Source organism: Nannospalax galili, unplaced genomic scaffold (genome assembly GCF_000622305.1).
Source record: "Nannospalax galili isolate Female #2095 unplaced genomic scaffold, S.galili_v1.0 scaffold1311, whole genome shotgun sequence".
In the NCBI taxonomy this organism is placed as follows: domain Eukaryota; kingdom Metazoa; phylum Chordata; class Mammalia; order Rodentia; family Spalacidae; genus Nannospalax; species Nannospalax galili.
The window spans coordinates 517,667-540,476 of NW_008329527.1; the positions used below are offsets into that span (position 1 = coordinate 517,667).

The 22,810-nt window shown below is 43.2% G+C and overlaps 1 protein-coding gene across 3 annotated transcripts; it reads left to right on the forward strand.

Moving 5' to 3' along the window:
• Nucleotides 1-922: 922 nt before the first annotated feature.
• Nucleotides 923-22,785, forward strand: Lman2l (lectin, mannose binding 2 like). Of its 3 annotated transcripts, XM_008838020.3 has the most exons (9): nt 935-1,154; nt 2,387-2,505; nt 5,732-5,849; nt 6,632-6,714; nt 15,331-15,363; nt 16,423-16,584; nt 16,671-16,785; nt 20,963-21,082; nt 21,562-22,785. In XM_008838020.3, exons 1-9 carry the CDS (start codon nt 971-973, stop codon nt 21,702-21,704), a joined length of 1,077 nt encoding a protein of 358 aa, XP_008836242.1. In that variant the 5' UTR covers nt 935-970; the 3' UTR covers nt 21,705-22,785. The 3 variants fall into 3 exon arrangements, with proteins under 3 accessions (XP_017654879.1, XP_008836242.1, XP_008836252.1); XM_008838030.3 differs by lacking the exon at nt 15,331-15,363; XM_017799390.2 differs by lacking the exons at nt 6,632-6,714; nt 15,331-15,363 and having other exon boundaries at nt 923-1,154.
• The last annotated feature ends 25 nt before the right edge of the window (nt 22,786-22,810 follow it).

A 22,810-nucleotide genomic window follows, 5' to 3' on the forward strand; every position in this document is an offset into this window, starting at 1 on the left:
AGTCTTTTTCCTAAAAATGATGGCAAATCATCAAGGGCCTTGTTAATAACAATGATGATGAATTGTGATGGACAGGTTGTTGTGGCTTGAAAGAAGCTGTAGAAAGGGAATAAATTGTGGTTTTCAATTCTTTCAGTTTGGCATACATTTAATTTCTATGACTGTCATCAGGTCAAGTTAGTTGATAGTGCGCTTCAATTTTTAATACATTTTATAGTTTTCCAGCTACTTTATTTTAATTAATTTTTGAGATAGGGTCTCATTGTAGCCTAGAGTGATCTCTAACTACTATGCTGATTTTGAACTCCCGATTTTTCTGCTTCAGTCTCCAGAGTACCGAGATTACTGGCATGCTCCACCACACCTGTCTTCTCCCCATATGTTTTTGTTTTTGTTTTTTGGAGACAGGGTCTCCCTGTAGCCCCGGGTGGCCTGGAACTCACTTTTGTAGACCAGGCTGGCCTCGATCTCACATAAATTCGCCGGCCTCTGCCTCCCGAGTGCTCTCCCTACATTTTAGGCAAGTCCTCTGCCATTGAGCTACAGTTTCGGCCCCTTCTAGCTACTTTATTTGTGGTTTGTCTGTTTCTGCTTTCATCTCTGTGTCCTCCTGATAGCTCCGCGGACAGACAGGTACATAACAGAGACGACAGAACATTTGTTTGGAACTGGGGAAAAATGTTTTATCTCTTTAAATTTACTATAGAACGCAGAAACAAAATAGGAGTCATTATATACATCAGCAGGCAGGGTGAAGCCTAGGACAAATGCAAATAAAGAAGTCTGGACATTTGGCAACGCCCTTTTCCTGGGTTGGCAAGGCAACTGTTAACAGAGAGCCAATCGGTGAGGAGCTCACCTGCGGGGGCGGGACTGACGACAGCCAATGGAATACGGGGCCGATGTTTCTGCGGACCAATAGGCTGGGTAACGGGGCGGGCTTTTTGATGAAGGGCCGGCCGTGGGAAAGATGGCGGTGGCTCTAAGATCCTTCTGGTGGCAGCGGTGGCGGCGGCGCCCATGGGCTCGGGATGAGGCCGGGATGTTGCTCCTTCTCCTTTTGCTGGGGTCTGGGCCTGGGCCTCGGCAGGTCAGGGCGGGGCAGGCGGTCGAGTACTTGAAACGGGAGCATTCGCTGTCGAAGCCCTACCAGGGTGAGACTCCCGCGGCGAGGTGGTCGCGCCGGGGAGGGCTGCGGGACCCGGCTCGGCAGCGCGGGTCGGGGTGGACCAGGTCCGGGTAGCCCGGGAGGTGCTGTTGTCCGCTGCGGGGCGTGCACTGCGGGCATGCACAGCTCGGCCGGGCAGGTGGGTCCGCTTTCCACCTCCCGCCCCTTTCCGAGCTCTGGAAGTTTCTAGGACATCTAGGCAGTGTTCCCAGATGCCTCCAGTGTCAGGCCCAGCGGAAGGAGGGCTTGGAGTTGCACAGAGTATGAGAAGGAAAGAGAATTGAGAATCGTGGTGATTGAGGATCATGAACACGTTAGTCGGAATGGAGCCCTGGAGGCGCTAGAAATAAAGCGGGAGAAAAATCCGGGGTAGAACTTGGACCGAGCAAGATAGCACATAAAAGTATGTTGATGGTTAGAATACCTGCTCCTCTTCCAGGCCTGGAGCCCTAATGGTGAAAGAGGCTGGTTAGCTTTCCTCCAAGTAGGGATTTCTAGGCCTCTGAGCACACCTCAAGGCCAGAAAATTGGCACAGAGAAATTAGTGTGCAGCTAGCTTAAAACACACCTGTTTCCCCCACTGAGGTGTGGATGGGGGTGTGGGTGTGTGTGCAGAAAACAAAAATTCAAAGTGCAGAATGCTGTTACACTTGCTAAAATGCCGTTCTTTGGCAGATGTGTTGAGCAACTCCTCAGTGTAGGTCTCTGCTAATGCTGTGGGTCAGAGAGATAGGTTTTCACCCTGGAGGTACTTGATCTGAGAATTGGGGGAATCAGCTTCACACTGTTTTATGGGCTTTTGAGGGTCAATCTCTTGGTGTAGCTGAGGAAATTCTTGTTCATTCATGATGCTAAAATTCACCCACATGTAAAATAGCAAGAATAGATTGGTGCAGTAGTTACTGTGGCATGCATATGTGGTAGGTCTGTGCTTTAGGGTCTTCTTCTGAAGGACTTTGCTAAAGAAAGCTGTAAATATGGGAAGGATTTAAGATTTATGAGGAGCCTGGTATAGTGGCAAGTACTTGTCCCAGTGAGGCAAAAGGATTGTTTGACCCCAAGAGTTCAGGACCACTCTGGACAATATATTGAAAGCCTATCTTTAATAAAAAAAAGTTTATTCTTTGTTGTAAAAGGAAAAAAAAACTAAATCACTCCAGCTTTTGAAGGATTTGTGGTGGCGTTTGAAACAGATGTTGAAGCGTTTCTTCCCCACAGGTGTGGGCACCAGCAGTTCCTCGATGTGGAATCTGATGGGCAATGCCATGGTGATGACTCAGTATATCCGCCTCACTCCAGATATGCAAAGTAAACAGGGTGCCTTGTGGAATCGGGTGGTAAGAATCTTCTTCCTGTGTTAAGACCCCGAACATCCTAAAAAGTTCAGAAGTGACACTGATTTTACTTCATTTGCTGGCATTTCCTCAGTAGTCTGTCTCTTAAAGATATGAAGGATCTTTGGTTTAGAGATTATGGTGAACTTCATAATAAAGAAAAGATATTTCTCTTGCCATAATTATAGTACATAATTCATTTTGAATTTGTTTTCAGAAATGTCTTTAATTTCTGACTGATGTTACCACTTCTTGGGATTTGGTAACTTATTATTTAATTACTTTGCTTCATGAAGCAAGAAACTACTGCTTGTTGCTATGGCTTATTTTTTGCTTTTTTTTAAGGCAAAGTCTTACTATGTAAGCCTTGAACTCACAGAGATCCACCTGCTTCTGCCTCCTGAGTGCTGGGATTAAAGATGTGCACCACCATGTCCGGCCATGAAATAAAAAAAAATTAATAAGTTAAAAAACAGAACAAATTTATCCCAAACTTAATCCTAGTAATCTTCCCTTGTTTTGGATTCGTGAGTCTAGCTTAAATCTCTATTTTTGTATGAAAACAACACTGAGCTATTAGTCATTTTGTTTGTCTCTCTCTGGACTTTTTCTAGCTACCTGTCTTCCTTGAGATATGGTGGCAAGAAGTGAATGCCTGGTGTGGCTGCTCTGTGATTTTGTATGAGTGTAAGATGACTCTTTTCAGGTTTCAGGCCCTTTCTAAGTCTTTACAGCCGTTTTACTTTTGGAGTGACTTTGGCATCTTTTAATGTTTTCTCTTGGACTCCTATAAGTGAAGAGAAAAAAAAATCTTTTAAATGTTTTTTCTCATTAGTTGTCCATGTTGATCCCAAATGGATCTCATGAAAGAGAACTATTTCTTTTCCCTATTCACTTTGAGTAACTGAATGCTAAAGGAAGAGGTGGGGGTGGTAGGAGAACTTCCTCTGTGAGTTCTCTGCACAAGGTGGCCCTGTAACCCAGATTGTGATGCTGAGCTAGTTTTGGGCAGAATATAAAGATTGTTAGAAGATGTTTAAAGCAGTTGATGGTGTTGGATTCTAAATCCAGCTTGGTGGCTACCATTGAGCCCTGGGCATGTTGTTTAACCTCTCAGTTTCTGTTTCTCCACCTGTCAGATGAGCATCATAATATCAGTGTGACTTACCCACCTGCGTTGTGGGAATACAACTAGACAGGGTATAGGAAAGACTTTGCAAAGTTCACTAACATGGCTGCATAAATATATCCTGTTATTATACCTGCTCTAAGTTTCATTGATGAGTTATTAAGTGATTATGTACAAGGCTTAATGCTTTTGCCTTACTAGCTAGTTCTCTATTTCTGCATAACTCTTTTTAGCAGCAATTATAGTGTAGAATTTAGTTCTCCTGTCCTTTTTAAAAATTCTCTGATACATATATATACACACATATATATATAAATATTTTTCTGTTATGTGTATGAGTGTATTGCTTACATGTATGTAAATGAACTTACGTCATGCAATGCCCATGGAGATCAGAAGAAGGCATTGGATCCTCTGGAACTGGAGTTAATGGTTATTAGCCGTCATGTGGGTGCTGGGAATTGAATCCGAGTCCTCTGCAAGGGACATCCTTAACCACTGAGCCATCTCTCCAGCCCCTGATACACACACACACACACACACACACACACACACACACACACACATATATATTTTTTGGTGTTTTTGAGACAGGGTCTCCCTGTAGCCCCAGCTTTCCTGGACCTCACTATGTAGACCAGGCTGGCCTTGAACTCACAGAGATCTGCCTGCCTCTGCCTCCCAAGTGCTGGGACTACAGGCGTGCACCACCACACCCAGCTGATACCTATATTTTTATCAAAATGAGCTAAGTAATTATTTCTGAGTTATTTGAGTAGAATACATTTGTTTGAGCGTGGTTCTCAGAGTTGGCTGTGCATTGGAGTTGATCCTGAGTCTCACCCCTAGGGATTCTTATTTAGTTGGAATACCCTATAATAGTGCTTGGCCATTGGGATTATCAAATGGACAGCAAAGTTTTAGAAACATTTTGGACATTGCTGTAAGCAAACTTATATAGCATGATGCTATCCAAGGACAAGAATTTAGTGGTAGATACCTCTTGACTCAGTGTGAGCTTCTGTGGCCCTGCCCTCCTCTCAGGGCCATAGTACTACCTACTGACCGAGGGACACCTTTCAGCTATTGAAATCTAAATGAAACAACAGAAAGAGAACCCAAAGTGACAAGATACACTGGGCTTACCTGAATAGGGCCAAGTGCCTCCCTAAACTAAATACTGTACATACTGGTTTCTCCTTGCAGCTGTTTGATGCTTTAGAACACTTTACTAGCCTCTTGCTTCCTCCTGTGTTTTTATAAGGTTTTGGTACACGATTCCAAAAGAGGACAAGAGTCTGGGTACCAACTACCTCCTTAATGTTTCCCCATGGAGGCTATCCCAATGAAAGGGGAGGGTGTTTACCTCTGGCACATTTATGCTTCTTGGCCATGGGCACAAAGGTTTGGGGGACCATAACTTCCATTCTCTTGGGAACTTAAGCTTCCCCCTTAGCTTGGCAGAATGCCAGCTTTAGCTAATTAGAATTGTTTATAGCATCTGCTAATGATTCCTGGAAACCTCCGTGTGATGACTTAGTTTTTCTTCCCCTCTTTTAATGACTGAGGTTTTGACCCTTTTTTTTTTTCAATCTCAGCTTTTTTTTGGTCAGAGAAATGATCTTCAGTTGCAAACGAGTACTAAGTCAACCATGTTTACTCACTAAGCTGGGATTCTCTGCTGGGTAGATATAGGATCATTGTAGACTTTTTTTTTTTAACTTGCATCTACTGTTGTTTCTTTTGGGAGAAAGGAAGGTAATCAGTGGTTTACTCACTTTTCATATATAATATCTTAAATAGTCAAATGGCCCAGTCTGTCAATTTTAAGATAAGAGCGTTTTTTTTTTTTTTTTGAGATGGGGTCTCCCTGTAGCCCCAGGTGTCCTGGAACTCACTATGTAGACCAGGCTGGCCTTGAACTTAAAGGCGTGTGCCACCATGCGCAGCAAGATAGGAGCATTTTTAAGCCTTAGGTTTGGGTTTTAGCTCCTTAGCCTTATTACCAAGGCTGTTCTCCAAGTCTGTAGGCTGTTGCTGAGGGCTTAATGGGTTTTGCATTTCCCACTGCTCACTTACTCAGTGTCTTTCTCATTTTAGCCATGTTTCCTGAGGGACTGGGAGCTGCAGGTACACTTCAGGATCCATGGACAAGGGAAGAAGAACCTGCATGGGGATGGCTTGGCAATCTGGTACACAAAGGATCGAATGCAGCCAGGTATTAGGGACCCTGGGCTGCTCCTGCATGGGTGTGGTAAACCTGCTTTTTCCTGTGCCCTCTTTTTGAGAAGGGTCCTTCCCTCTAGTTTCCCTGTCCCTTGATGTCTATGAATGAACATTGGCCTGTTTAGTCCCCTGTTTAGAATGGGGTCTGAATCCTAATAAGTGACCCAAACTTGGCTCATTCTGGGGCAGTTTCTTGCTTGTTAGTTTCTTCTGAGTTTTCTTGTGAAGCCTGGCCCATTGACTGGATGAAAAGCTCTTCTGAACATTGATGGTTAGTGAGCTGGTTTCTTCTGAGCCTGTACACTGAATGATCTCAGTACTTCTGAGTCAAAAGAAGAGTTATCTATTTTCCTTGCTGTGCTGGAGCTGTTGCTCCAAGTGGATGGCAGGCTCAACCTGACTTGACCTGATCTCTTTTGCAACAAGAAGTAGAGCTTGGGAATTCAGTTCTCTCTTGGGGGCGGAATCTTTACTGAGTGTTTGTGAAGCAGAATTCTGTAGGTAGGGGCTCCTTAGCAACCAGTTTGGATGGAGCTGCTCCAGTGCCAAACAAGGTTACAGTGGCCTTCCCTCTTTCCCTGCCTTCAACAACAAACAACTATAGATGTTTAGTGGGCACTGCTGTAGGCTTCGCTCTTTGCTGGGTACTTTTATGTATGCTCATCTTAAGAAAAGTCATTTGAATATCACCTTTTCCTCTGTCACAGTGTGATATTATTCCTTTGTCAACTCTTGGCTTTATTTCATTGTTCATCATCTGTTCTCTCTCTCTAGGGCCTGTGTTTGGAAACATGGACAGATTTGTGGGGCTGGGAGTATTTGTAGACACCTACCCCAATGAGGAGAAGCAGCAAGAGGTAATGGCGAGTGTCAGAGCTTAGGTCAGCTGCACTGACATCATAGTTCTTTCCATCAGGAGCAATGTGCAGGAGGGACAGGGGAGAGACAGAGAGGTTCTTCATCCATTGACCTTCAAAAGTTAATGTCCTTGGCAGTATTTTTTTCTGGAGAAAACTATTTGTGATCTCAGCAGTCCTTTGGGAATAACTGTCAGTGGGTGATTTTTCTGTAGTGTGAGCTGTGCTCTCTCTCATTTACATCACTGAAATTGAGCACACTTGGCTGGTGGTGTTTTTGCTACTAGATCAGCACCAGAGGAAGGGGATTTGTGTCACACAGCCCCCCTGACTTTAAGCCATCACTGCTGTGCTCTCTTCTGCCACTTTCCCACCTACCCAGCAGCTTTTTCTTCTGCTCAGACTTGAATAGCAATTTATTCTATTTAAGAAAGGATATAAAGGCCAAGGTGGCATGCGCCTTTAATCCCAGCACTGGGAGGCAGAGGTGGGTGGGATCTCTGTGAGTTCAAGGCCAGCCTGATCTACATAGCGAGTTCCAGGCCAGCTGGGGCTACAGAGAGATGCTGTCTCAAAAAGACCGAAAAAAAAAAGGGGAGGGGGATATAAGTAAAAGGAAGTTGATGAAACTGAAGTATTTATCTATCTATGATAAGGTCTCACTCTGTAGCCCAGGCTGACCTTGAACTAATCACAATCTTCATACCTCAGCTTCCTGAGTGCTACAGATTAGAATTACAGATGTAGACCACCATTCCTGACTCAAATCCAAGCATCCTCATGGGAACCCAGTGTCTAGCCATTAGCAGAGCTTCTTGCTTTTTTTCTTTTTAGCTATCCCTAAGGGTTCTTAGTGCTTTCTTATATTTGCAACAGAGTTTTCTGTCCTGTGGCACTGCCATCAAATGGTAGAAAAATAATTATGACAGGTTGTTACTGGCTGTTCTACAGAAGGCAGATTAGGAATGAAGATAGAGATCACTTTTCTCCCCCCAAAAGTTTATTATAAGAAATTTAAAACTTGAATAATGGCCACTATATACGCAATACTTGGGGTTAGCAGCCAGCATTTCCCACAATGCTCACTTTAGAGGAGGTGGAAAATGGGACTTGAGGTTGGGTGAGCAATCTTTTGTTGTGGGTCAGTTAGAGTTATGTTTCCATGTTCCTTCTGGGCTCCTCTTCATTCTTGAAATCCTTGATAGGTGCTTGGGCATGGGAATTACTTAGCAAGACCAGCATAGTCCCTTGTATTCCATAGCATGGAAAATGCATCAGGGCAGTATGATTCTTCTTTACCAACAGGTAAACAGCCTTCGAGAAGATGTCATGTTCAAGGTAACAGCCATTATAAGGTGATGCACGGGTCCAAAAGTCCTGAGGCTGATTTTGATTCAGGCGCTTTAACTTCCATGCATACATTTTGTTTTTCTTCTCAGTTGATTTTTGTTCTTGAGAGCATTTTCATGTATATGATTTCAGTTTCTAGTGCTTATATTCACTCCAGAGAAAAATATCCTCTTTTCTACATCCCAACAGCCTGTTCTGGAGCTACCTTAGAGGGTGAAATCAAATGTGTTTTGTCAATGACATAGCTTACTTTGATGTTGTACACGGGGTGCTAGGCAGTGTTCTAAGCATGTTCACATATGTTGTTGTAACAATCCTTTGAAGGAGATATTATCTCTACTTTATGGCCACAAAACTGAAGTTGGGGGCTGAGTGCATGTTAGGTGGCTCACAACTGTCTGTAACTCCAGCTCCAGGGGGATCTGACATCTCTGGCCTCTGTGGGCATCTGCACTGACATGAATATACTCAGACATGTAATTTAAAAATCACAAAAGTAAATATTAAAAAGAAAAAGAAATTAAAGTGCATGAAGAAAGTTTGTAAAGCTTGTTGGTCTCATACAGATAGTAGATCTGACTCCAGAAATTCCACTTCAGTTATTTTGGTTTCTTAGATATGGTGACAGAAGCAAAAACAACAAAAGAAAATGTAGATAAATTGGTCTTCATCAAAAATAATAACTGCCAGGCTGAGCATAGTGGTGCACACCTTTAACCCCAGCACTCAGGACTCAGAGGCAGGTGGATCTCTGTGAATTCAAAGCCAGCCAGGGATACATAGTGGGACCCTGTCTCAAAATAATAATAACAACTATGTGCTTCAAGTCTCACTATCAAGAAGAGGGCTGGTATTATAGCTTAGTGGGAGACTGCTTCATATATACAAAGCCCTTGATTCACTCTCCAGTCTGAGAGCGCTCCAAGAAAGTGAAACCACCAGTGGAAGGGGTGGGACACACACACACACAACATGTGCAAATCCTACTGGGGACCTTTTCTAGAATATATGACAAACTATTACAACTTAATAAAAAAGATGGGACTAGAGAGATGGCTCAGCGGTTAAGAGCACTGACTGTTCTTGCAGAGGACCCGGGTTTGATTCCCAGCACCCATATGGCAGCTACCAACCGTCCATAACTCCAGATCCAGGGGATCCAACACCCTCTTCTGACCTCTGTGGGCATTGCACAACACAGATGCACTCACATGCATGCAGGCAATACACTTATACACATAAAATAAAAATAACAAATAAAAAGATTGGCCAGACAAAAAATGGGCAAAGACTCTGAATAAATGTTTCTCTAAAGAAGATAAATAAATGGCCAGTGAACATGAAAAGATACTCAGTATCATTAGCCATCAGGGAAAAGGAAATAAAAACCACAGATACTCAGCCACTAGGATACATAAAAAATAGAGATGTAAGTGTTGAAAGGATGTGAGGTCATTTGGAACTTACATATACTGCTGGTGGAGATTTAAAATGCTACAGTTGGAAAACAGGCATTTCTTCAGATGGTTGAAAATAAAGATTGTATGATCCAGCAAGTTCACTGGTATATATGAACTAAAAACATCTACACAAGTGTTAATAGCAGCCCCCAAACAGATACCCCAGATGTTTATCAGCTGAACTATTCAGCAATAAAAAGAAGTGTTGGCATGGGTTCCAACACGGGTGACACTTGGTTATGTGAAAGAAGCCAGTTCAAGAGACCTGTTTGTTGTATGATCCCATTCCTATGAAATGTCCAGAGTTGTCAGATCTACAAAGAAAGGTAAATGAGTGGTGGTCTAGGGCTGTGGCTCTGGGGTGGGGAGGGCAAGAGTGACTAGCACTATGGTCACTGATTATTTTTTATGGAGTGATAAAAATGTTCTGAAATTTTGGTAATCACCTTAACTTTGCATATACCCAAATCCATTGAATACATGGTTTGTGTGGTATATGAATTATATCTCAATATTGTTGCTGTTTTAGAGATGTTTGAAAAATGACTTGATCATCTTTCTTGGCACCATGAACCAATCAGCTGATGATCATCAGTTTCCCATGTGAACCCAGATGTTGGTGAAAATTTCAGGAAATTCAGTAGCCGTCTTGTGGTGCACATGTCTTCTTTCAGTTGAAATCAGAGTCTAATGGCAGTTGACTTCCTGGATTGACAGCACAGAAGTACAGCTGTTGGCAGTGTTGGTCCTCATTCTTGTCCAGGACATGTTTGAGCCTCATCCATTGGAGGCAGAAATAGATGGTTGGGGAGTGGGATGGACAGTTCTCTGATCTTCTCTGATAAGGCAATGTGGAAGTCTTGTTTGAGGCACTCCCCATGTTTGTTTTTTTTAATGTAATGATTGTTTTTTCTCTTTTGAACTGGAAGAAAATCAACACTGATGTCTCATCTAGTTTAAAAACATATTCTGGTTTGGGGAAGTAGTTCAATGACAGTATTCATGCCTCGAAATAGTAGAGAGGGCCCTGGGCTTTGTCCTGAACCTCCCTCCCTCTACTCCCTCCCCTTCTCATCTCCTTCTTAGATGCCCCCAACACACACACAAATACTAAGCACATTCCCCCAGCCTACTTGGTCTTTTTGCTTTTTGGCAGAGGGAGTTTCTATATTAAGGGAACTTTATAACTTCCTAAGTTTTCTTGTAATAAAACTTAAATGTGACTCAGGTTTTTTTCAGCTTCTTAGATCATGAATCTGTTCCAAGTATATAAATGTCTGGAAGTACTGCTTTTCCAAATCCTTTGAGGAGCTGTGAGACCCAAAGTTAGATTCACTAGATTAATGGTAGGCTAATGGTAGTTCAAGGCTGATGGTGTAATGTGGTGAGACTCTCACTGATATTGTTCCCTACTCCAAGTAGCATAGGTATTGCTCAGCTAACTTATCTCCTTTTTCCCTGGCTTCCTGCATAAAGGGCTAGGTAAGGAATACTCCAGGCCAGCAGCTTCTGGTTTTGAAGAGTAGCAGGGGTATGTAGAACTGGTGCAGAGTGCTCCACTTGTAGCCTAGGAGGGCTAAGTGCAGGACTTGGGCAGGTGTAGGCATGTGTTTCGTGTCTAGCCTTGTCTAGTAGAAAAGGCATTTGGCTCTTTTTGTATAAAAACTCATTACAGAAGAACCAGAACACACTGAAAAAGACAAGACTGCAGCCATATTTTTACAAATAAAAATGCTGCATCATATATAGCACACACTGTTTTTAAAAATACAGTTTTGAAGATTTCCAGACATAGAAAAACAGAGTATGAATACTAGATTCAGTTTAGTCTTTGATAAAAGTTTTAGCTGGATGTGGTGACACATGCATTTAACACCAGCACTCAGGAAGCAGAAGCAGGCATATCTCTCTAGTTTCAGGCCAGCCTGGTCTATATAGGACAATTCCAGGTCAGCCAGTGCTACATAGTAAGTCCCTTTCTCAAGCAGACAATCAGAAAAAGTGTTAAATTTATAGATTAAGTTAATGTGACAGAGAAGTCTAGAATATATTCACTGATATTACCCAGACTGGTATCCAATTGGTACCAGGTGTTCTTCTTGCCTCAGTCTCCTGAGTAGCTGGGAGTTTAGCATGGTCACTTTGCCTCTGTTCTTGTATTTGTGTGTATGTACCTGCCCTCACTTGCTCATGCACGTGTGCGTTCTTTTTTCTTAACTAAGAGTAAATTGTGTTCCTGTTACTTCCTTAATCCTAAATATTTGTGTGTGTTTTTCTAAAAATGAGGAATATTGTTACTTAACCTCAGTACAGTGATTAAAGTCAGGAATTTAACAATGATAAGCTACTGTTATCTCATCTTCAGGCCTTATTCAGATTTGCCAATTGCCCTATTAAGTCCTTTTGTTTCTTTTGAGATAGACTCTCCCTATGTAGCTCTGACTGTCCTGGAACTTGCTATGTAGACCGGACTGGTTTCTCCGCCTGCCTGTATCTGCCTCCCAAGTGTAGGGATTAAAGGCATGTGCCACCACACCCGGCTTTTTTTTTCTTTTCTTAATATTAAGGAATAGTGTTCATTTTATATTCTCACAGGCATTGGCTGTGAGATGGAGACATTAACAAAGACTATTAGAGCAGGGCGGGTAAGAGTAATTAATAAATGTACTCATTGCTCATAACAGTTCTGTGAAATAGAAGAGCAGGCATTGTCCTATTTTATTTAAGAGGAAAATGGGAGGTTTGACTTAAGATTGGCACAACCCTAGGCCATCTGACTTATGACATCCTAGAATGTGTTATAGGCAGGATGGGGATGAGGGAAGATGCTCAAGAGGAACTGCCGCACTGTTTAGAAATTCACTGCTTAAAAATCTTAAAGATCTTAAAACACTTTCACATGCAAAGAGCATGAAATCCCTCCCCCTGTAATCACAGAGTGGCAGAGGTCTGCTTGCAGAGATGAGCTGTGAAGGTCTTTGTGCATGATGCCAAGTAGAAACCAACCAGACAGAGAACAGGATTCTGTCCCTGAAAATTCACTATGGCAGTGGCTGATTCATAACAATTTAGTCTTTGAATATATAGATCAATTTAAATAAACTCCCAATTTGTTTTTATTTACTAGATTCACAATGCAAGCTCTTTTCCCAAGTGGGAAGGAATGAGTAATATTCCTTTAGAGGGTTCTTTCCAAATAACACATGCACGTACAGGGCTGTGCTTTAGAAGCAATTGATTATCACAGTACTATACTCACAAGATCTGTGATGTTTTGGAGCCAAACTTTGGTTTGAGATCTTGAGTGCATTTCTGAATACCTGGGTTCTCTTGGACAAGCTTTCTTACCTGTAAAATGAGGATGCTACAGGCTAGCAAGATGACTTAGCTGTTGATGGGGCTTGTCGCCAAGCATGACAACCTGAGTTGATCCTCAGGACTCACATGGTAGCAGGAAAGTCCCAACTTCAAGGTTGTCCTCTGACCTCTACATGTATGCCATGGCATATGTGCTCTCCCCTCCTCTGAAAATAAATAATGTAAAAAAACCCCAGGAGATTACTAGTACTAGCTTCTGGGGTTGTGAGAATGACATGGAAAAGAGGGAGCACTCAGTAAATGCTACTGTTACTCATTCCATTAAATGGACTGACTCCATGGAAACATTCAACAGACATCTTGGCGTCGTTGGAGCAGCAGTCTCCTTTCTTTTCCCCTCCCTTTCCATCACATCTTAGTTGCAGAGAGGGAACACGGCTGTCTCTAGCGTGGCTTGGGTTGGAAAACATCTCCTTGAAAGAGTGGCTCCTGTGTGCTAGTTTGGGAACTTAGGTTGTTATTATCAGAGCTTCTACTGATCCAAGACCATGTCACAAATGAATGAATGAATGAAATAATATAAAAAATGTATTCATGGGATTGAGGATTTAGCTCAGTTGGTAGAGTGCTTGCATAGCATGTATGAAGCCCAGGGTTTGATCCCCTGCTCCACAAAAAACTGGACATATTGGCACATGCTGTAACCCTAGCATTTGGGAAGTACAGACAGAAAGATTAGAAACTGAAAGCCTTCCTTAGCTACATAGAGAGTTTTGTGCTAGCCTGGGTTATATGAGACCTGATCTCAAGAAACAAAAACAAATATGTATTCCTGTGCTCCATTCTAGGCTATGAAATTCTTTGCCAGGGTACCCTCATACACACACAGGTGAACCAGGGGCCCAGCTTACTGCTGGCTGTTGCTGGGTAATTAGATGTCACATTAGCTTTGGAAAGAGTTAGGCATTCTTAGACTAAGGATTGCTGTCCTGAGCACTCTGTAAAATTTTAAGTTAAATTTGTGATTGGAGATGACAAATAAAGCAAATCTTGGGGTCACAAAGCAACCCAGGATATTTTTAATCCCTCCCTTTCCTTAATTGTTCACTGAAGTTAGGAGCTTTCTCAGAATCCCCTTTCTGTGAACTGCTTAATAACATGTTGGCAGACCCTTTATTCTAAATGACAGTTGTACAAGAGTCATTTTATGGCGACTTAATCATCCACAGATGGACTGCATGGCTCTCTGGGTCTGGGTTCTTGTATATGTTCTGACTGATTTTCAACATCTAGAAAGCTGTGCTGGGGCCTCCCCTACCTCCGTACCCTGATCCACGAGGCTGGTATGCTGCTGCTGCTGCCTGATCTCACACCAGTCTCTTTTACTCACTGACTGGGTTTCTGAAACACCTGTCATCTTCAAATTCCTTAAATATTCCAACATCATGCTTCTTATGTACCAGGTCTTGTGGTGGACTCTTTAATTACTTGGGTCTGATCTCAGAGCACAGATTCTTTATCAGTCTCTATCATATTGCTTTTTACTTCATCGTAGAATCTATCACTATCTGAAATAATTTTATTTATTTGGTTACTGTTTCTTCCACTCTGCTGTTATCACCATGAGAACAGATACCCATCTGGCCTGCTTCCCACTTTTGTCATAAGTGCTCACTAAAGATGAGAAGAGTGCTTTGGGCTCTACCCTCCCCCACCCTCTCATGGACAGGGCTGAGCTGAGCTTGTACAGGTTTCTTTTGATGTCAGTAGTTTATAACTATAGAGATTGCTAGAACAAAGCTAAATGCCCGCAAGCCTGATGATTTTCTAAATCTTATGCTGTGACGGTCCCATGGAGCTTCTCTCTTGCCCTTGTGTTGTAGGTTAGAATGACAGCAGTTATTTGGAAATATATATCCATGAGGCTCAATTAGAGGGTAAATGATCCCTTTGGATTAGAGTTAATTTCATGGTTTCAAACAGTGGGATTTTTGTCTTATAGGCAAGAACTGTGTCTTGAGACCCCTGGCAGTACAAGACTGCTTGAATTAGAATTTAGCCTTTTCTGTCTCTCTCTCTTTCTTCCATTGCTATAGAAATATAGTAGTCTGCGTACAGACAGACTTGTTTGGGGCTGTTTGACTCCCAGAGACATAACTAGGTTGTGTTATAGTAGTGCAAGACTGTTTTATAAAGCTTCTTAAAACTTCAGGTCTCTCCATGGGACAGCAAGGCTTTCCCAGTAGACTCTAATGACAGCACAAAACCTTCTCAAAAAGATGAACAAGCACCTGTGCATATACTTTTGCATATATTTTAAGAGCTTCAAGAACTTGCTGAATGCCCCTAAAACTCTTTTTGGGGATTTAGATTGGTGGTTTGTTCACCACAGCTGGATCAGAGCTCTTCCATGACTGTCTCTTTCTGACTTGGTCTCCTGTGTTCTGTGTCCTGTCTGTTTTTGTAATAACCTGCTGGACCCTCTCAGGCCCAGAAGAGGCGCTATTCTCCAGGAGTCCAGGTACTTGATTCCTGACCCATGTCCATCCCTTTTTCTCATGTGTCCATCCAACATTTGTTACTGCTTAAGAGTCCATGTGGCTGTTGTCTCAGGAGTCCCAAGTCTCTGGTCTCTGCATCTCTACCTTGCATGTTGACTGCCTACGACAATGGACCTTGCCCTAGGAGCGGCATGCCTCATCGTCCCCTCCCCTTTCATCACCCTGCCTCTCTGCACTGCATTGCACTGGGCTTGTTCTGGAATGGTTATCTCATTAGTTGTAAGGAAGAGTTTACTTTAACTGTGTTGGAGAGAGAGGATCGCTCGAGTAAGTGAGTGGGAAGCTGAGTAGGTAATGAGGAAACTGTCTCTGTTTTCTCTGTATGTGGGAAGAATGTTGCCCTCTTACTGTCAGTATTCTTCGGAGAAGTTATATGTGGATGGGCTGAAAGTGTTGCCTACAAACAGTCATTATGGCTCGATAGGCTTACCCAGGAGCCTGTTCCAGCAGTGCTTTCTGAGTTCTAATCCATTTAGCATCATATGCTGGTAGAATTTTAGAGTCTGGAAGGAGCTAGCCTGACTGGAAAGGTTTCTCTGCTTGATCAGACAGGCATTTCAGAATCCCTGCTCTGTGAAAACACGTTGCCTCGGGCAGAGGGATAGGTCTGAAGTGGAGACCTGGAAGATGATTTTTTTATCTTCAAGAAGCAGTTGGGGAGTAGGTTTATATCCAGAAAAAGGAAATTCCTATGTATACAAGTGCCAAATGGTGATTGATGGGAGGCATGGAGTCAAACTCCAGAGCCTTGCAGGGGCCACTTCAGTTCTGCTCCAGGTCTACAGCAAGGAGACTTACTAATGGCAAGTATGGAGTTCAGTACTTCCTGGGTCCATATCTCTTGCGTGATCATCTGTATGTGGGTGCTCAGGGCTGTTTAAGATGAGCCAGATTGGGTGTCTGGCCTGCTCGTCTGGAAGAGGCTCAGTTTATAATACTTACAGTTCCTGTCACTGTTTGTGCAGGCATTGCTAGGAGCTCTTCCTCACTGCCTCTGCTTTTCCCTCCCTGTGTGCCAGCGGGTATTCCCCTACATCTCAGCCATGGTGAACAACGGCTCCCTCAGCTATGACCATGAGCGGGATGGACGACCCACAGAGCTGGGGGGCTGCACAGCCATAGTGCGCAATCTCCATTATGACACCTTCCTCGTGATTCGCTATGTCAAGAGGCATCTGACGGTGAGTTTCTGTCCTAGAGCATTTGGTGACACAAGCTCTTTCTACTCCTGTGGCCTGTTCTAATACACATCTCTTCTTTATTCTAGATAATGATGGATATCGATGGCAAACATGAATGGAAGGACTGCATTGAGATGCCTGGGGTCCGTCTGCCCCGGGGCTATTACTTTGGCACTTCCTCCATCACTGGGGACCTCTCTGGTATTGCTGTGTACACAGTCTTCCCTGTTGAATGCCTTTTGTCAGTGTTCAGACCTTGGTGAGGCCCCCTCAGAGGAAAGTCAGATGAACAGAGCTCTGGAAAGCATATGCAGATGATGGCCTGAGAATGGCCTGAGAATGCTACATACTTGTGTCCAGGCTCTTCTGGTCCACTGGTATCCAGGAGCGAACAGGAAGCAGTGTCTGCCTCAGCCTTGGCAGCTCTTCCCGCCTGTTTTGAGGACCTTGCTTTCCAACCTCCTCTTCCCCATTGTCAGGCTTGTCTCCCTGCTTGTCTAGTGTGCCCAGTTCCCTTCTCTTCACAAAGCCACTTCTTTGCTCTGCCATCCCTCTTCTAACTAACGCTCTATCTTTTCTGCTCTGACTTTTGAATGAATCATGTGTGCAGTTTCCTAGCTGTCTACCTCCTCCCACTCTGTGCTTGGACCTGTATCTCTCTACCTTGCCATTAACACTGCTCTTGTAATGATATCTTCTGTTTCCTTGCTGTGCACAGTGCTGTTCTTTGCCTTCCCTTGAACCCTCTTCTGCTCACCATCACTCTGAAACACTTGCCTTCCTTGACTTACCTGTCATCAGTACCTGGGTTTCCCACTTCTGTCTCCTCAGGCTTCTCTTCTACCTGTCCTCAGCTCCTAACTTCTTTGTAGATGTCTTCCCTTCACTGTCAGCCCTAATCATGTCTTTTGGGAAAAAACATTTGAACTCTTGGTGTTTTTGATTATGTTATGTATCATTGATAAAACTTGGTTTTGGAATAGAACTGTCTTATGGCAAAGTAGAAAGGCAAGTACCCATCTGGAATGGGCAGTGGCTCCAGCCCACCTTTCAAAAGGAAATGTGGCCTCAATGAAACTGGATCTTTTGGGAGATACTAGAAATCTGAATTTTAAAAATGAAATCCTGTGACCCTGGCAGCCAATTTAAAAAATCTACTTTATAAACTAACCTATAGAAATATAAATTTTTGTTTTTGGAGCTTTTTATTTCTTGATTTTTTTTTTTTTTTTAAAGATAGTCTTACTATGTATCCTAGACTGGCCCTGCCTCAATCTTCTAAGTGCTAGAGTTATAGGCACATACCACAGCATCCAGCATATTCTTGCTTTTTAAGCAAGAACATGTTGAGAAAATTTCTCATCTGTCCCAGGCTTTGATCACCCTACCCTGTCTGGGCTACAAAATGAGACCATATCTCAAAAGAGAAAGATTTTTAAAAGGGGGGGAGGGGGCTGAGAGATGGCTCAGTGGTTAAGAGCACTGGCTGCTCTTGCTGAGGACCCAGGTTTGGTTCCCAGCACCTACATGGGGGCTAACAACTGTTTGTCCTTTTATCTGTAATTCCAGTTCCAGGGGATCCGACACCCTCTTCTGGCCTCTTGCAGGCATTGCATGTACAGGTACATGTACATACATGTAAACAAAACACTCATACACATAAAATAAAAATAATAAATATTTGTAAAAGAAAAGGAAAGATTGATACTATTTATTGTAGCTTCTTTAATGCAGTAAATCAGCACCCCAGTTTCTTAGCTTTTTGGTCTCTTAATGCCAATTCCACTAAAGGAGAGCAGAACTTCCTCAAGAATTGGCTGATTCTGAGATGAGAAATGTACATACCTAGAACATCCTAGAAAAGCCAGTTCCAAAACAAATAAAAGCAAACAACCTCTGAGTTCATGTAAAAAAGACTGAGGAACCAGCTTGAATAGAATCCCACTGACAAAGATGGGTTGAGTTTGAGCATCACAAAATAATGTCAGTGTGTTGAAGCATTTAAATCTGAGTTCATAATAATACCTTAAAAAGAGAAGTTGGGCCAGGTGTTGTGGCATACACCTTTAATCCCAGCAGTGAGGAGGCAGAGGCAGGCAAATCTCAGTGAGTTTGAGGCCAGCCTGCTCTACATTGTAAGTTCCAGGCCAGCCATGGCTACATAGTGAGTTTAAAAAAAAAATTCAGTCTTGGTGGCTCACACCTATAATCCCAGCATTCAGGAAGTTGAAACAAAAACTCAAGGGGTTTGAGGCTAGTAGCCTGGACTACATAGGGAGGCCCTGTCTCCTAAAACCAAAAAGAAACCAGATAAAAGAAAGAGTAGGGCATAGGCATGGTATTAAACAGAGATGATCCTAGCCTTCAGGAGGCTGAAGTAGGAGAATCATGAGTTCAAAGCCAACCAATGCTTCACTGTAAAATTCTGTATTACATCCATGTACATACATAAACATACACAGAAAAAGGAGAGAAATCTAGTCTCTAGTTTTGATCCTTTTTTTAGTAATATTAGAGAGATTCAGGGTCAGTATTCCAAGGAACCACAAAGAAATAGGCAGAGTCTAGAATCAGCATCTTTCATGCCAGTAATGTTGCCCTGACTGAGGCCCATTGAACAGATGCTAGAAGACCATTTCCTCTGTGTGTCTGCCACCAAGAGGAGGACGCTGCAGTGCTGCTGTTTCCTCTAATTTCTAGGAGGTTTTATGTATGTTATGGGATTTAGTTATTTTTAATATTTTGAATATATTAATTTTAATATTTAAATTTAAATATTTTAATTTTAAATATTTTAATATTTTTAATATTTTAATCATTTTTAAATGATTTTTATTTTACTGAGTTTTATGTATTTCCTGTAGTAGATCTTAATTAAATGTAGAGCCCGTCCCCAATCCCTGCCCCTCCATAGCACCCCCACCCCACCCCCCACCCCAATTTCGTGCATTCTGTCATATATGCTAAGTCCTGTCTGGTCAAGCATTTGTACCTGGATGTCCCTCAATGCAAGTTCATCCACTGGAGTCTAGTCAACCTATCTAGAGTTACTTGCTTGAAGAAGATCTGCTCTCCCTTACCCCACAGTAATCAGTAATCAGGGTTGGGGCCTGCTGCTCATTTCCCCTGTTCTGTGCTGGGTTGTTGTCTGATTGAGTTGTCATGGGCCTTGTACACATTGTTGCAAGTTAATATGAGCAAGTTCCCAGAGGTCTGTTTTAATTTTTATTTATACCTGTGTGTGTGTGTGTGTGTTTGTATGCACAAGTGTGTGCAGATGCCCATGGTGGCCAGAAGAGGACATCAGATCCCTTGAAGCTGGAGCCTTAGGTGGTTGTGAGCCTGCCTGATGTGGGTGCTGGGAACCAAATACTAGTCCTCTACCAGGTCAACAGTGCTCTTAACTGCTGAGCATCTCTCTAGCTCCAATTATCTCTATATTAGCTCTAATTTTTTTTTTTTTACATTCTATAAGTAATGGATGTTTGCTGGTAAAAACTTAAATATAAGAGGAACAAAAAAATATGTATTAGTCCTCATTCTTTTAGATGAGAAGGTGGTGAGGCTTCAGTTTACACACACACACACACACACACACAATGTCTTTCTGGCCTTCACTGGCCTGGAGCTCAGTATGTAGACCATACTGGTCTTGAATTTACATCAGTCTTTCCGCTGCTGCTCCCAAAATCCTGGAATTATAGGCACTTCCTCCTCCTCCTTTTCCTCCTCCTCTTCTTCAAGATTTTTAAAATTTATGAGTGTGTCTTTGTGTGAGTATGCACTGATGCATGCAGGCTCCCACAGAAGCCAGAAGAGTTCATTGGAGCCCCTTGTGCTAAAGTCACAGCAGTTGTGAGCCACCCAGTGTGGGTGCTGGGAACCAAGCTTGGGTCCTGTGCAAGAGCAGCAGGTGCTCTCAACCTCGGAACCATCTCTCCAAATATCTCCTTTTTCTAATTAGGTGCCGAAGTTACAGGCATGCACAGGCCCATTATCACACTGATCTGTCTATGCCATTGTACTTCGCTTATATTCATGCCCCATTACTGACTTGTGTCCCCTCCCTCCTCTGGTGCTGGTCTTTCCTCCCCGAGATAGTCCTCCTTTTGCATTCGGGTTATATTTTTAAAATCTGGATTCCTCATGTGAGAGAAAACATGCTGTTTGTTTTCCTGCCTTCACCATTGCCTTTTCTTATTTCCAGTTCCCTTCTTCTGATAGTCACCTTGGTCCCCTAAAATTGTTTCCCTTCCAATTTTGGTTTCAAGTTTTCTTCAAGTCACTGCTAATTAGCTGTGAATCAGAGGCTTGAACCAAGATGCTAATTGCAAAAGCCTTCTTGTTGAGGTGTAATCCTCTGTACTTTCTCCTCTAGATAATCATGATGTCATTTCCCTGAAGTTGTTTGAACTGACAGTGGAGAGGACCCCAGAAGAAGAGAAGCTGCATCGAGATGTTTTCCTGCCCTCTGTAGACAATCTGAAGCTGCCTGAGAGTGAGTATGGGATCCCGGGAGCTGCCTATGGTCACGGGGGAGGTTGTAGTGCCTGTGGAGTCTAGGGTAACGCATCCACAGCTTTCAGGGTGGTCTCTTTTTTTTTTTTTTGGTCTTTTTGAGACAGGGTCTCCCTGTAGCCCCAACTGACCTGGAACTCACTATGTAGACCAGGCTGGCCTTGAACTGTGCCTCCCGAGGGCTGAGATCAAAGGCGTGTGCCACCTCGCCTAGCTAGGGTGGTTTCTTTTTCTGAGCTCCTTTGAAGCATATGGAGCACCTGCACCGTCTTCTTGCCTGTTCTGCTCCAAACAAGCATCAGGAGGGATGCTTCATTTTTATATTAAGCCATTTGGAAAGGGGGAATTGAAGCTCTGGCTCCCCAGAAGTTGGTATCAGTGATTGGGAGCTGAACAGCCTGTTGATTCATTGTAGGGTGGGCTCCATGTTGTTAATTTGTTTCTCTCTTGCTTCATCAGTGACAGTCCCACCAACGCCCTTGAGTGGCCTGGCCCTCTTCCTTCTCGTCTTTTTCTCTCTGGTGTTTTCTGTATTTGCCATTGTCATTGGGATCATACTCTACAACAAATGGCAGGAACAGAGCCGGAAGCGCTTCTACTGAGCCCTGCTGTCACTCCCTCCACTACTTCACCCATGAGGCGTGGGAAGAGCAAGGGCTGGTCTGAGCACACAGCCTGGCAAGTCTGCTTGCGTGTCCAGCTGTTGGTCAGGGACTGTGTTCTGTCACTGGAGCTTCAGATGCAGGGATTCTGCATCCCCATGGTTATCCATGGGGACATCTAACTGGTCCAGGATGCCACCACCCAGGGCTATGCTGCTGTGATGTGCCTTTCCTTGAAGTCTTTCCACTTGGGAGTGAAGAGAGATGGAAAAATATGTGTATTGTGACACCCAAATCACAGAATTGGAAAGTCCAGGCATGAATTGGACTCGGCTGGCCCTTCTACTTCATTTTTAAATCCACAAATAGAAAACTGGAACTCATACAATCTGGAAATCCACTTTTGCTTTCTGCCCATGCCTCTTTCTACCTGAGGACCTTTCCTTGGCAGTCTGGATGGAAACGCTCCCTGCCTTACCTGCCTGTCTCCCTCGCTCATTGTGTTCTTCATATGCATCCTGAGCCTGAAAAGACATTTGGATGTCTGCATTAGGACTTAACTGCAGAGTAAACTTAGGTTTCACTACTCTCCTTAGTGGCCTGGGCTTTTAGCTCAGTGCTTTGGCCTCTGCTCTCTGCTGGGTGGATCTTGAGTGCTGGTGTATGTCTTTAGCTTTCCTAGTCAGATCCTTTTAGGCCTTTGGTCAGGTTTAGCTAAAAGTTGGTATGCAAGTGAAGAGAAGCTTGTACAACTTCTTGAATGTCTTGAGCATAACTGTGAAGTCAGCCAGATCCAAGTGACCCACAGAAAGCAACATCTGTCATGTCGGATCACATGGAGGTGTTTATGGACTTACCAGAGCCTGCTTAGCTGCATGTTTTGTGTTTATCATGATTTTTGGGACTCTTGCTTTGAGTGTTGGAAGTGTAAGAAAACTTTCTTATTACTAGGCTTGGGTACTCCCCCGGGAGGAGATTTGGCTTCTTTTTCTTAATTAGAAGAGTTGCTGATCTCATGTTACAAGTCTGAGAGCAAAAGACCTTCATCCTCTGTGCCTGGAAGAATTCTGGTCATTGAGCAGCACAGCCTGAATGCTGTCGTATAT

Bases quoted from the DNA above. Each gene is read 5' to 3' on its own strand.
- Lman2l (XM_008838020.3), top strand. From the start codon at position 971: ATGGCGGTGGCTCTAAGATCCTTCTGGTGGCAGCGGTGGCGGCGGCGC. The intron at 16,786-20,962 runs GTATTGCTGTGT...TTTCTCCTCTAG, and splicing joins CATCACTGGGGACCTCTCTG to ATAATCATGATGTCATTTCC. The intron at 21,083-21,561 runs GTGAGTATGGGA...TTGCTTCATCAG, and splicing joins CAATCTGAAGCTGCCTGAGA to TGACAGTCCCACCAACGCCC.